The 15185-nt window shown below is 41.5% G+C and overlaps 1 protein-coding gene across 2 annotated transcripts in view; it reads right to left on the bottom strand.

The window, feature by feature from the left end:
- Positions 1–15185, bottom strand: part of GRID2 (glutamate ionotropic receptor delta type subunit 2) — a 1987749-nt gene that overhangs the window by 495945 nt on the left and 1476619 nt on the right. For both annotated transcript variants that reach the window (XM_073638161.1, XM_073638172.1), the window contains exon 10: positions 12697–12894. In XM_073638161.1, coding sequence (XP_073494262.1) covers positions 12697–12894 — 198 coding nt within the window. The remainder of the gene's footprint in view (positions 1–12696; positions 12895–15185) is intronic.

Genomic DNA, 15185 nt, shown 5'->3' with positions numbered 1-15185 from the left:
TGCATAGTGAGCACTTGGAACCCCCAGGTGCTTCACAAATTGATTGATAAAAATGAAAAAGTGAAAAAAAAAACACTTTTTTATTTTTACGGATTAATTTCCTAAGGACCTGGGGGTCCCAAGTGCTCACTATGCATCTAGATAGGTGCCTTGGGGGGTATAGTTTCCAAAATGGGGTCACTTGTGGGGGAGCTCCAATGTTTGGGCACACAGCGGCTCTCCAAATGCAACATGGTGTCCGCTAACAAATTGTCGGCTCAAATTGTTAGAAGACACCATGTTGCGTTTGGAGAGCCGCTGTGTGCCCAAACATTGGAGCTCCCCCACAAGTGACCCCATTTTGGAAACTAGACCCCCAAGGCACCTATATAGATGCATAGTGAGCACTTGGAACCCCCAGGTGCTTCACAAATTGATTGATAAAAATGAAAAAGTGAAAAAAAAAACACTTTTTTATTTTTACGGATTAATTTCCTAAGGACCTGGGGGTCCCAAGTGCTCACTATGCATCTAGATAGGTGCCTTGGGGGGTCTAGTTTCGAAAATGGGGTCAGTTGTGGGGGAGCTCCAATGTTTGGGCACACAGCGGCTCTCCAAACGCAACATGGTGTCTTCTAACAATTTGAGCCGACAATTTGTTAGCGGACACCATGTTGCATTTGGAGAGCCGCTGTGTGCCCAAACATTGGAGCTCCCCCACAATTGACCCCATTTTGGAAACTAGACCCCCCAAGGCACCTATCTAGATGCATAGTAAGCACTTGGAACCCCCAGGTGCTTCACAAATTGATTCATAAAAATGAAAAAGTGGAAAAAAAAACACTTTTTTATTTTTACGGATTAATTTGTGAAGGACCTGGGGGTTTCAAGTGCTCACTATGCATCTAGGTAAGTGCCTTGGGGGGTCTAGTTTCCAAAATGGGGTCACTTGTGGGGGAGCTCCAATGTTTGGGCACACAGCGGCTCTCCAAACGCAACATGGTGTCTTCTAACAATTTGAGTCGACAATTTGTTAGCGGACACCATGTTGCTTTTGGAGAGCCGCTGTGTGCCCAAACATTGGAGCTCCCCCACAAGTGACCCCATTTTGGAAACTAGACGCCCCAAGGCACCTATCTAGATGCATAGTGAGCACTTGGAACCCCCAGGTGCTTCACAAATTGATTCATAAAAATGAAAAAGTGGAAAAAAAAACACTTTTTTGATTTTTACGGATTAATTTGTGAAGGATCTGGGGGTTCCAAGTGCTCACTATGCATCTAGATAGGTGCCTTGGGGGGTATAGTTTCCAAAATGCGGTCACTTGTAGGTGAGCTCCAATGTTTGGACACACAGCGGCTCTCCAAACGGGACATGGTGTCCGCAAACAAATTGAATGGAAAATCGGCTCAAATTGTTAGCTGACACCATGTTGCATTTGGAGAGCCCCTAATGTGCCTAAAAAGTGGAGCTCCCCCACAAGTGACCCCATTTTGGAAACTAGACCCCCCAAGGCACCTATCTAGATGCATAGTGAGCACTTGGAACCCCCAGGTGCTTCACAAAATGATCTGTGAAAACAAAAAAGTACTTTTTTTTTCACAAAAATTTTCTTTTAGCCTAATTTTTTTAATTTTCACATGGGTAACAGGATAAAATGCATCCTAAAATGTGTTGGTCAATTTCTCCTGAGTACACTGATACCTCATATGTGGTCATAAACCACAGTTTGGGCGCATGGCAGGGCTCAGAAGAGAAGGAGCGCAATTTGACTTTTGGAGCTAATTTTCCATTCAAAAAGTAAAATGGCGCTCCTTCCCTTCTGAGCCCTGCCGTGTGCCCAAACAGTGGTTTATGACCACATATGAGGTATCAGTGTACTCAGGAGAAATTGACCAACATATTTTAGGATGCATTTTATCCTGTTACCCATGTGAAAATTAAAAAATTTAGGCTAAAAGAAAATTTTTGTTAGAAAAATAAAAATGTTCATTTTTTTCTTCCATGTGGCTTTAGTTCCTGTGATGCACCTGAAGGGTTAATAATCTTCTTGAATGTAGTTTTGAGTAGCTTGAGGGGTGAAGTTTTTGGAATGGTGTCACTTTTGGGTTTTTTCTGTCATGTACACCCCTCAAAGGGACTTCAAATGTGATGTGGTCACTAAAAAAAATGGCTTTGCAAATTTTGCTGGAAAAAGAAAATTTGCTGATGAACTTTGAATCCTTCTAACTTCCTACCAAAATTTTTTTTTTTTCCAAAATTGTGCTGATGTAAAGTAGACATGTGGGAAATGTTATTTATTAGCTATTTTGTGTCACATCACTCTCTAGTTTAGCAGAATAAAAATTCAAAATTTGAAAATTGCAAAATTTTCAAAATTTTTCCCATATTTTTGATTTTTTCACAAATAAACGCAAATATTATCGACCTAAATTTAATACTAACATGAAGCCCAATATGTCACAAAAAAACAATCTCAGAATCGCTAGGATCCATTGAAGTGTTCCAGAGTTTTTACTTTGTAAATGGACACTGGTCAGAATTGACAAAAATGCCAAGGTCTTTAGGGTCAAAATAGGCTGGGTCCTGAAGGGGTTAATTTCAAAGCTGGTGGAGCTTAGTATAGATGGACTAAGAATAAGTCCCACACACTGCTACAAGCCCAAAACTATTTTCCGAGCTAGATGCAGATAAAAATTATTACTAATTTGCAAGCTGGTGGAGCTTAGTATAGATGGCCTAATAGAATGATGCTATGCCCAAAAGGTTTTACTTGGCTAGGTGCAGTAAAAAAATTGTATTCTATACACAGGTGGTGTAGCTTGCAACACAGATACGCTACTCCACTGACTAACACACACTGCAAGTGGCCAAAAAGGATTTGCTTAGCTAGATTTAGCCAAATGCTGTGAAAAACACTTGCACAGCACTGGCACAGACCTGCCTGGCAAAAAGTACTAGGAAATGCTGTAAAATAGTCCTCAAAAGGAATGAAATTACAATTAGTCCCTACTCCCAACCTATCTATTTCAGAGCACAGACTTGCCTGCTAAAAGTCGTAGGAAATGCTGTAACCTAGTCCTCAAAAGGACTGCAATCACAACTATTTCCTACTCCCAAGCTATCTGTATATTTCAGAGAAAATTGGCTTGAAATTAACACTGAAAGTATAGCGCACACAGCAACAGCGGTGCCGTCTAACACGCAGCTGATGCAGTGAGAAAATGGTGGCGACGGGGAAAATGGCTGGGTCTTATAGGGCAAGGACATGTGACATACACAGCCAATGACACATGCCCTTGCTTGTGTGAAAAAAAGCAGTTCACTCCGTGTGTGCGCTGCTGATAGGCTGACAGATTGCACCTCCCCACTGTAAATGCGGGAAAGAGAAAAAAAATGGAGATCTTCATTATTTATGTAGAGATCCATCCCCTGCCCCTCCCCCCGCCCCGCTGTACCCTCAAACTGCGTATTAACATTGATTATCAGCAATACTGTGAAAAAATCCAGTTATGATTTTGGTGCATGAACAGTTATCGAACATAACCTCGAACAGCCGAATTTTTTCAAATCATAGTTACATAGTTACATAATTACATTGTTTATAAGGCCGAAAAAAGACAAGCGTCCATCCAGTTCAGCCTTTTTCTTGTGCACTGCAGCTATTCCGCAGCGTTGATCCAGGGGAAGGCAAAAAAAAACCATGCGCTATAGGCCAATTTACATCATTGAGGAAAAATTCACTTCCCGACACCGATCTGGCAGTCAGATTAAATCCCTGGATTAATTAACTAAGCATAAGATGTAATTTTATTGTTCTCAAGAAAGGCGTCCAGGCCTCTCTTGAACTCATTAAGTGAATTGGACATCACCACTTCCTCTCCCAGAGAGTTACAGAGTCTCACGGCTCTGACCGTAAAGAATCCCCTTCTATGCTGGTGCAGGAACCTCCTTTCCTCCAGACCCAGAGTGTGCCCCCTCGTCTTTGTCACCATCCTTGGTATAAACAGGTCATGGGAGAGATCTCTGTACTGCCCCCTGATGTATTTATACATGTTTATGAGGTCTCCCCTAAGCCTTCTCTTTTCCAACGTAAATAGGCCTAATTTTGACAACCTCTCTGGGTATTCTAGTCCCTCCATTCCCTTTATTACCTTAGTCGCCCTCCTTTGTACCCTCTCTAGCTCCAATATGTCTTTCCTGAGCACCGGAGCCCAGAACTGTGCACAATATTCTAAGTGCGGCCTTACCAGCGCTTTATACAGAGGAAGAACAATGTCCTCATCATATACCCCTATTCCTCTTCTGATGCATGCCATGACTCTATTTGCCTTCGCAGCTGCTGCCTGACACTGGGCACTCCCATTTAATTTGCTATTAACCAAGACGCCCAGGTCCTTCTCCATGTCAGATTTCCCCAACGGTTTCCCATTTAATATGTAAGGGTGACTGCTGTTTTTCTTTCCCATGTGCATGACCTTACATTTATCGGCATTGAACCCCATTTGCCATTTTATGGCCCAAATCCCCAATTTATCTAAATCCTCCTGTAGCTGTGCCCTATCCTCATCTGTATTAACTCCTTTACAAAGTTTAGTATCATCTGCAAATATTGCTATTTTACTATGCAACCCTTCCACTAGATCAGTGATTTTCAACCAGTGTTCCGCGGCACACTAGTGTGCCGCGACACATGGTCGGGTGTCCCGTGGGGAAAGTTCCCCAAACTATGGTGCCCCCTGTGTTTTGTTTCCCGGCAATGCGCTCGATGCGCAGTCACGCCTTCTTACAATGTAGGAGACGTGTACAATAACACATGCGCAAGCTTTGAACCTCGCGCGACTTAATGACGTCACCGAGGCCGGCGCGTCATCCTGAGAGCGGAGAGACTCTCGCATTTGCCCGCCGCCAAGGTAATGCCCGCCAATAATGCTGACTATATGAGCTTTTGCCTGAGTATATGAACTGTTGGCAGAATACTCAGCATATGAGCTGGTACTTTTTGTACTCCAGCAGTATACTGAATATAACAATGAGAAATGTAAAATGAGAAATACTATAGTCATGAGGCTGGAGTACTACAAGTACCAGCTCATATGCTGAGTATATGAGCTGGCACTTGTACTCTGGCCTCATGGCCATAGTACTTCTCATTGTACTCCTTTATATTGCAGTATATGAGCCACATAATAATCAGCACCATATACTGTGGTGCTGTACAGTGCACATCACCACAGTATATGATGCTGATAATCATGTGCTCATATACGTGGGACTGTATTTATGAGGTTACATGGGATTGAATATATGAGGGGGTTATCCTTTTTTATTTCACTTTTTTAAAATAAATAATTTATTGAAAGGACCTCTGCCAGGCATATTTCACTCTTGAGGGCTAAAAAAGTAGCTCTTGTGGTGGTAAGAAGCTGATTTAAAACCCCCAAGAGTGAACTCCGTGAGAGTTGTATGTATAGAATAATAAATGATATTCGCACCGTTCTTCAGCAGTCATGTCCTGCTTGAATTGACTCTAGTGGCGTAGCACTTGGCAGCCGGCTCTATTCTACTTATAGAAAAAGCTGAGTGCTACGTCACTAGTGTCAATTCAAGCAGGAAATGCAGACCGTAGTAATATAAGTTATTATCACACACATACAGCTCTCACGAAGTTCACTCTTGGGGGGTTTAAATCAGCTTCTTGTCACCACGAGAGCTGCTTTTTAAGCCCTCAGGAATGAAATATGCCTAGCAGAGGTCCTTTAAGTGTGGCAGATAATGTAATACTCTTCTATTTTAGTGTGTGGCTGCGCACACTATCTCAGCAGTGATGGAGAAGTATTTGAGAATGGAAAAGGCAAATGCCGAACAGGACCCTGGACACAATTCTAACCCAAATGAAGGCCCTAGTATGAGAGTTCAACAAAAGAAAAAAGACAAGACGGTGAGCTCAAGGCAATACAGTGAAAGCTATCTTTCATTTGGATTTACTTCCACTGGGGATGCGACAGCACCAACACCACTGTGCTTGGTGTGTGGTGAGAAGCTTTCCAATAGTGCTATGGTGCCAAGCAAACTTAAACGCCATCTCCAAACGAAACACCCTTCCGTTCAAAATAAACCGATGGAGTATTTTGTACGCTTACGTACAAACAATGAGAAAGGGGCAACTTTTTTGAGAAAAAGCACAAAGGTAAATGAGAGAGCCCTCAAATCTAGCTACCTTGTTGCTGAACTCATAGCTAAATCAAAAAAGTCCCACACTGTGGCAGAAACATTAATACTACCAGCTTGTAAAGCTATTGTAAATGAGATGCTTGGCCCTGAAGCAGCTAAAGAGATAGCTAAAGTGCCTCTCTCTGATAACACAGTTGCCAGACGGATTGATGACTTGTCTGCGGACATTGAAACAGTTGTTTTGGAAAAGGTGCGCATCAGTAAGAAATTTGCCTTGCAACTTGATGAGTCGACGGATATCAGTGGACATTGTCAGTTGTTGGCCAATGTGCGTTTTGTGGATGGTGAAGCCATTAGAGAAAACTTCCTATTTTGCTAGGCACTGACAGAAAAATCAACAGGAGAGGCAATATTCCAAGTCACATCGGAATATCTTGATAAAAGTGGACTTACATGGGAAAACTGCACAGGTGTCTGCACTGATGGAGCCACAGCCATGGTCGGGCGCATCAAAAGCTTTGTAAGTAGGGTTAAAGAAAGAAACCCAGATGTTCTTGCTACCCACTGTTTCTTGCACCGTGAGGCCCTCGTTGCAAAGACCTTACCAGCAGATCTAGCTCCTGTGTTGGATGATGTTGTGCGCATAGTGAACTTTGTGAAGACGCGACCTTTGAGATGTCGCTTATTTGCGTCTTTGTGTACAGAAATGGGAGCGGAACATAAAATCTTATTGCTCCACACGGAGGTCAGGTGGCTGTCACGCGGCAAAGTGCTGGCCCGTGTGTATGAGTTGCGAGAGGAACTTAAAATATTTCTTACAAACGAGTGGTCCGATTATTCAAAGCTGCTTGCAAGTGATGAGTGGTGTGCAAAGCTGGCATACCTGGCTGATATATTTCAATATCTGAATGAACTAAACACACGGATGCAAGGTCGAAATGAAAACCTGCTTACAAGCACTGATAAAATGAACGGATTCCGTTTAAAGGTGCAGCTCTGGCAACAACATGTGCAGGGTGGCAACCTTCAGATGTTCCCACTCACCGAGAAACTGCATGATGACAATACTGCTGCAATGTGCGAAGCGATTGGCAGACATTTGAAAACTCTTGAGGAGATGTTATCATTCTATTTCTCTTCAGCCTTCACAGAATGCCTTGACTGGGTTAGGGACCCATACAGCTCATTATCCGTTGCTGGAAAGGACATGACTTTAAAGGAGCAAGAGGAACTCGTTGAACTGAAGCAAGATCGCGGTTTAAAGCTAAAGTTTGCTGATCTTCCTTTGGACAGTTTTTGGTTATCTGTTGCCAAGGAGTTCCCCATTCTGGCCAACAAAGCTATTTTGACATTGCTCCCATTTTCAACCACATATCTATGTGAGCTGGGATTCTCAAGCTTGACTGCGATAAAAACTAAAAACAGGGAGAAACTGAGAACTATTGAGGAAGAGCTTCGTGTGTGTCTTTCCACCATTCCTGCCAGAATATCCCTTTTGTGTTTATCCAAACAGGCCCAGGTTTCACACTGAGTGAGTAAAATAAATTTAGAATCTATATTATTATCTATATGTATAATATGACTGTTTTAGTGTCATTTTGTGCTATTTTGGTTGGTGGTGTGCCCCAGGATTTTCTAAGTATAAAAAGTGTGCCGCGGCTCAAAAAAGGTTGAAAATCACTGCACTAGATCATTAATAAATATAATAAATAATATACAGTCATGGCCAAAAGTTTTGAGAATGACACCAAAATTATATTTTCACATGATCTGCTGGCCTCTGGTTTTTATTATTGTTTGTCTGATGTTTATATCACATACAGAAATATAATTGCAATCATATTATGAGTACCAATAGGTTATATTGACAGTTAGAATGAGTTAATGCAGCAAGTCAATATTTGCAGTGTTGCCCCTTCTTCTTCAAGAACTCTGTAATTCTCCCTGGCATGCTCTCAATCAACTTTTGGACAAAATCCTAACTGATAGCAGTCCATTCTTGCATAATCAATGCTTGCATTTTGCCAGAATTTGTTGGTTTTTGTTTGTCCACCTGTCTCTTGATGATTGACCACAAGTTCTCAATTAGATTAAGATCTGGAGAGTTTCCAGGCCATGGACCTAAAATCTCTATGTTTTGTTCCATGAGCCATTTAGTTATCACCTTTGCTTTATGGCAAGGTGCTCCATCATGCTGGAAAAGGCATTGTTGGGCGCCAAACTGCTCTTGGACGGTTGGGAGAAGTTGCTCTTGGAGGACATTCTGGTACCATTCTTTATTCATGGCTGTGTTTTTAGGCAAGACTGTGAGTGAGCCGATTCCCTTGGCTGAGAAGCAACCCCACACATGAATGGTTTCAGGATGCTTTACAGTTGGCATGAGACAAGACTGGTGGAAGCGCTCACCTCTTCTTCTCCGAATAAGCTGTTTACCAGATGTCCCAAACAATCGAAAAGGGGATTCATCAGAAAAAATGACTTTGCCCCAGTCCTCAGCAGTCCACTCCCTGTACCTTTTGCAGAATATCAGTCGGTCCCTGATGTTTTTTCTGGAGAGAAGTGGTTTCTTTGCTGCCCTCCTTGAAACCAGCCCTTGCTCAAAGAGTCTCCGCCTCACAGTGCATGCAGAAGCACTCACACCAGCCTGCTGCCATTCCTGAGCAAGCTCGGCACTGCTGGTAGTCCGATCCCGCAGCTGAAATAGTTTTAAGATACGGTCCTGGCACTTGCTGGTCTTTCTTGGGCGCCCTGGAGCCTTTTTGACAACAATGGAAGCTCTCTCCTTGAAGTTCTTGATGATGCGATAGATTGTTGACTGAGGTGCAATCTTTGTAGCTGCGATACTCTACCCTGCTAGGCCATTTTTGTGCAGTGCAATGATGGCTGCACGTGTTTCTTTAGAGATAACCATGGTTAACTGAAGAGAAACAATGATACCAAGAACCAGCCTCCTTTTAAAGTGTCCAGTGATGTCATTCTTACTTAATCATGACTGATTGATCGCCAGCCCTGTCCTCATCAACACCCACACCTGTGTTAATGGATCAATCACTAAAATGATGTTAGCTGCTCCTTTTAAGGCAGGACTGCAATGATGTTGAAATGTGTTTTGGGGGTTAAAGTTCATTTTCAGGGCAAATATTGACTTTGCAAGTACAGTAATTGCTGTTAAGCTGATCACTCTTTGACATTCAGGAGTATATGCAAATTGCCATTACAAAAAATGAAGCAGTAAACTTTGGAAAAACTACTATTTGTCTCATTCTCAATACTTTTGGCCATGACTGTAGGGCCCAAGACAGACCCTTGAGGCACCCCGCTAGTAACCCTGACACACCCTGAGCTTACTTGATTGATAACCACCCTCTGCTTTCTATCACTCAGCCAGCTATTTACCCCCTTGCACACATTATCCCCCAGACCAAGCATTCTCATTTTATATACCAATCTTTTGTGTGGCACGGTATCAAACGCTTTGGAGAAGTCAAGGTATACAACATCCACTGACTCTCCCCGGTCCAGCTGTGAGCTCACCTCCTCGTAGAAGGCAATCAGGTTTGTTTGGCAGGAGCGATCCCTCATGAATCCATGTTGATATGGAGTTAGACAGTTATTATCATTAAGATATTCTACAATAGCATCTCTAAGAAATGCTTCAAACAATTTACCCACAACAGACGTTAAGCTGACTGGTCTATAGTTCCTAGGGTCACTTTTAGACCCCTTTTTGAATATTGGTACCACATTTGCTTGGCACCAGTCTAGTGGGACTAGACTGGCGCTGAACGGCTCGAACACCACTCAAAACAGCTCGAATCTGAGATTGGCGAACAGTTCGAGTCGAACAACGCTCATCTCTACTTATCACTTGATTTCAAAAATGTCTTTCTTCCTACCACTCTTCCATAAAGGCCAGATTTATGGACTATGTGATTAACAGTTGTTGTGTAGACAGATTCTGTCACCTGAGCTCTGGATTTCTGCAGCTCCTCCAGAGTGACATGGGCCTCTTGTCTGCTTCTCTACTTAGTGCTTTCCTTGTTTGGGATGTCAGTACTGTGGATGGTCATGTCTTGGTAGGTTTGCAGTTGTACCATACTCCTTCTATTTTGGGATGATGGATTGAACAGTGCTCAATGAGATGTTCAAAGTTGGGGCTATATTTTTTTATAACCTAACCATGCTTTACTTAACTTTATGCCTTACCTGTCTGTTGTGTTTCTTGGTTTTTAAGATGCTGTTTGATCCCTAATGTTCTCAAACAAACCTCTGAGGCCTTCACATAACAGCTGAGATTAACTTCTGGAGGCAATTGGTCACTCAAGATTTTTTTTAGGGGTATCAGACTACATAGGGCTAAATACAAATGCACATCACAATTTTCAGATTTATATTTTTAAAATATTTAGAAAACTATGTATGAGATAACCATGGTTAACTGAAGAGAAACAATGATACCAAGAACCAGCCTCCTTTTAAAGTGTCCAGTGATGTCATTCTTACTTAATCATGACTGATTGATCGCCAGCCCTGTCCTCATCAACACCCACACCTGTGTTAATGGATCAATCACTAAAATGATGTTAGCTGCTCCTTTTAAGGCAGGACTGCAATGATGTTGAAATGTGTTTTGGGGGTTAAAGTTCATTTTCAGGGCAAATATTGACTTTGCAAGTACAGTAATTGCTGTTAAGCTGATCACTCTTTGACATTCAGGAGTATATGCAAATTGCCATTACAAAAAATGAAGCAGTAAACTTTGGAAAAACTACTATTTGTCTCATTCTCAATACTTTTGGCCATGACTGTAGGGCCCAAGACAGACCCTTGAGGCACCCCGCTAGTAACCCTGACACACCCTGAGCTTACTTGATTGATAACCACCCTCTGCTTTCTATCACTCAGCCAGCTATTTACCCACTTGCACACATTATCCCCCAGACCAAGCATTCTCATTTTATATACCAATCTTTTGTGTGGCACGGTATCAAACGCTTTGGAGAAGTCAAGGTATACAACATCCACTGACTCTCCCCGGTCCAGCTGTGAGCTCACCTCCTCGTAGAAGGCAATCAGGTTTGTTTGGCAGGAGCGATCCCTCATGAATCCATGTTGATATGGAGTTAGACAGTTATTATCATTAAGATATTCTACAATAGCATCTCTAAGAAATGCTTCAAACAATTTACCCACAACAGACGTTAAGCTGACTGGTCTATAGTTCCCAGGGTCACTTTTAGACCCCTTTTTGAATATTGGTACCACATTTGCTTGGCACCAGTCTAGTGGGACTACACTGGCGCTGAACGGCTCGAACACCGCTCAAAACAGCTCGAATTTGAGATTGGCGAACAGTTCGAGTCGAACAACGCTCATCTCTACTTATCACTTGATTTCAAAAATGTCTTTCTTCCTACCACTCTTCCATAAAGGCCAGATTTATGGACTATGTGATTAACAGTTGTTGTGTAGACAGATTCTGTCACCTGAGCTCTGGATTTCTGCAGCTCCTCCAGAGTGACATGGGCCTCTTGTCTGCTTCTCTACTTAGTGCTTTCCTTGTTTGGGATGTCAGTACTGTGGATGGTCATGTCTTGGTAGGTTTGCAGTTGTACCATACTCCTTCTATTTTGGGATGATGGATTGAACAGTGCTCAATGAGATGTTCAAAGTTGGGGCTATATTTTTTTATAACCTAACCATGCTTTACTTAACTTTATGCCTTACCTGTCTGTTGTGTTTCTTGGTTTTTAAGATGCTGTTTGATCCCTAATGTTCTCAAACAAACCTCTGAGGCCTTCACATAACAGCTGAGATTAACTTCTGGAGGCAATTGGTCACTCAAGATTTTTTTTAGGGGTATCAGACTACATAGGGCTAAATACAAATGCACATCACAATTTTCAGATTTATATTTTTAAAATATTTAGAAAACTATGTATCAATTCCTTTACACTGTCATTTCAGGAGAACTCACAAAAGAATGTCTGAGTTTGCTCTAGCTCCTCCCTCCTCATGCCTTTCTCCATGGAACTTTAAAAACACCAACTGTCATCTCACATAATTAAAATTTTACAGATTTTACCCATGATCTGAGAATGAAGGATCAGTTGAGAAAGTGAAAGTATCAGATTTATCTGATATATTACAAAGAAACTTTTCCTGTTTTTGATCGAAGAAATAAAAATTCTAACAACAGTTACTCTTTAAGGAATTGCCCATATCAGTACAAAGCAAAATAGAGTAGCAGTAAAATAAGTATCAATGTGGTACATTAATAATCAGAATGTGGTGTTAAATACAGTATCTATAACGTTCTTTCCAGGGTCCTCTAATATGTGGTCCTTAATACTTATAATTTTTCTCTGTGCACACATGATGTTGTCTTGCTTTAATTTAAAATCTATATGCATCAGGGATTGGTGCTGTTGAGTAGTGGTGTGAGTGGTGGCATGCATGCAGTATGAAGGGTGTTATCAACCTCATTGAATGTACACACAATGATATGTATATATTTTTGATATATTTTAAGATTTCACTTACCTTATATAGAAGTTCACCTATCAATCCATTCCAGGTACCATCTCCTTGAGGACTTCCATATTTATGATCTGCGGCAACATAGATCTCATACTTGAATCCCAAATAATTAGATAAGGCATCGAGGACGTCAATAGAAAATCCTTGGTATTTCTTTGGCTTTCCCAGTACATTTTCTAAGACCATTACAAATGGTTCTTCCTGTTAAATAGACAATTATTATTGATGTATTTCTTGAAAATAAAGCTAAGATTGATAAAGTACAATGACTAGTACCTACTTCCTAGAATCGTCTCTTGCAACTAGTCTTGTCATAAAGTGTCCCTCTACTGGGACCTCCATCACTCAACTGTTATTTGTGGGGAGACCTGGTTTGATTTTACTTTAGCGCTACCGCAGGAGAAATAGAGTATTACATAGGATCCATGTAAATCAAAGAGCTGTTTGTATATCACATTCTTTTATTTAACTCAGATTTCCACAATACAGTAAAAAAAATCAGATTTTGGAAACCAGACAATCCCTTTACTACAGATCCCTTTCTTTTGCCTCTATTGTCGCATGAAAGGCAAATACCTCCTCGTATACGAGAAACACCAGCATAGCACTGTAATTTGGCTGAATTGTTCATTCTTGTAAGTAGCATATGTAGCTTTTATTACTTTGGCAAATATGTACATTAAAATTCTGTACAATAAGAAGGATAAGAAGGATTTATTTTAATATGAAAATTCTGTCTCATATTTGCCTCTGTAGTCTGTGCTGTTACACTATTTGCATATGTATATACATCAAGACTAAGTGAATCCACGGTTTTCGCAATAATTATTTTACTATTAGATAATTGCTTCTCAAACTCTAAATTTTAGATTCATCCACTTAACACTATTGCAAATAATTGCTTACATGATTTACAGCTTTGTTTTACAGCTGTCCTTGCTCATTTAAATCTTTAATTAAATAAGAGAAAAACACTTTCTGGTCATTTAGCAAATAAAAATGAAACAAATTATATATGATTGTTCTGAATGTTAATCTGCTGGGATTGTGTTTGTGGGATTAGACTATTAATCTATTATAAAATTATTTCATCCATATCCATATTTAAATATATTACAGTGACCTACAAAATTGTAATTAAATAATGTATTGTAAAAAAATTGTAGCTTAGTTGATCAGGCTAAAAAAATATATTCTTCCAACCAGTTTAGCCTATTCTCCTGTAATGTAAATCCAAAGAAAGGCTAAAGCCCTTATGACCAAATTCTTCTAAGGGAAAAAAATAATTTTCCAACTCAAAATGTACCATACAGTGAGTACGGAAAGTATTCAGACCCCTTTAAAATTTTCACTCTTTGTTTCATTGCAGACATTTGGTAAATTCTAAAAAGTTCATTTTTTTTCTCATTACACAGAAATGTAGAAATTTTTGCAAATGTATTAAACTGTACCAACTGTAATTAAGGATGAATTACAAAATTGCCCGATCCTCTCAAATTTGGCCAGGAAATTTGAGTTGCCTCAAATATATTGGATGGAATTCAAATCTGCATTATTATATTCTGAGGTGTCTTCAATTCATAAACAAACAGAAACAAAGCAAAATAAACAAATAGAAACTCACCCGGAAATCATCTGTCCCACTTTAAAGCCCTTCTCCAGTCTGGTTATCTTTTTTTGTCCAATAACCGGTGCAGACCGTAGCACCAGCAAGTCGGCCTTCTGTCTCCCTTCCCTGGCAGAGACACTGACTCAGTCACCGCCGCGGCCCGTGTCCTGCACTTCTGGCTCCTGTCTCGGCTGCTGATGACTGTGGTATGCGCACTCTGCGCAGATCCCCGGACACTATGCTTATGGCGCGTGATCCCTCCTTCTTACAGGGGCCACGCGCATGCCATCTTAAAGGGTCCGCAGCTAATTGGTTGCGGAAAAATCATTACCTAAGGCACCTCCACCTGCATGGAAGTGCCTGTGCAATGTTGTAAGTCTGTTTCTAACACACTAGTTAGTTCTCAGGTACCAGTGCTCTTATCCCAGTATACCTGTCCTGTATATCAGCCTTGCCCACCAGCACCTGCCTGCCTGTGTATCAGTCGTGCCCTCCTGCCTGAATATCAGTCGTGCCCATCTGCACCAGCCTGTCTGTATATCAGCTGTGCCTGCCTGCCTGTATGTCAGCCATGCCCACCTCCACTTGCCTTCCAGGATCTCAGTCGTGTCTGCCTGTACCTGCCTGCCTGTGCGTCTGTCGTTCCAGTCACTATACCAGCCATGCCAGTCATTACTTGCCAAGTCTACCATTCCTGGCTATTCCTACCTCCAGTCCCTTGGGGTTCAGCTGCCATCCACTCAAGGTTAGTCCTGGTATAGCACCTGGTCCCACCTCCCTCATCTCTCCACAGATTGCAGTATCGTCAGCCACCGTGTATCTGAGGTCGGACTTGGTCAGGCACTTAGTAAAGGCCCATCCAGGCTCTCCTTGTGTCACGGCA

The sequence above is a fragment of the Phyllobates terribilis genome, unplaced genomic scaffold, assembly GCF_046119375.1.
Source record: "Phyllobates terribilis strain yellow unplaced genomic scaffold, ASM4611937v1 Scaffold_1__5_contigs__length_1240528914, whole genome shotgun sequence".
NCBI classification, from domain to species: Eukaryota; Metazoa; Chordata; class Amphibia; order Anura; family Dendrobatidae; genus Phyllobates; species Phyllobates terribilis.
This window is presented reverse-complemented; position numbering and strand designations above follow the sequence as displayed.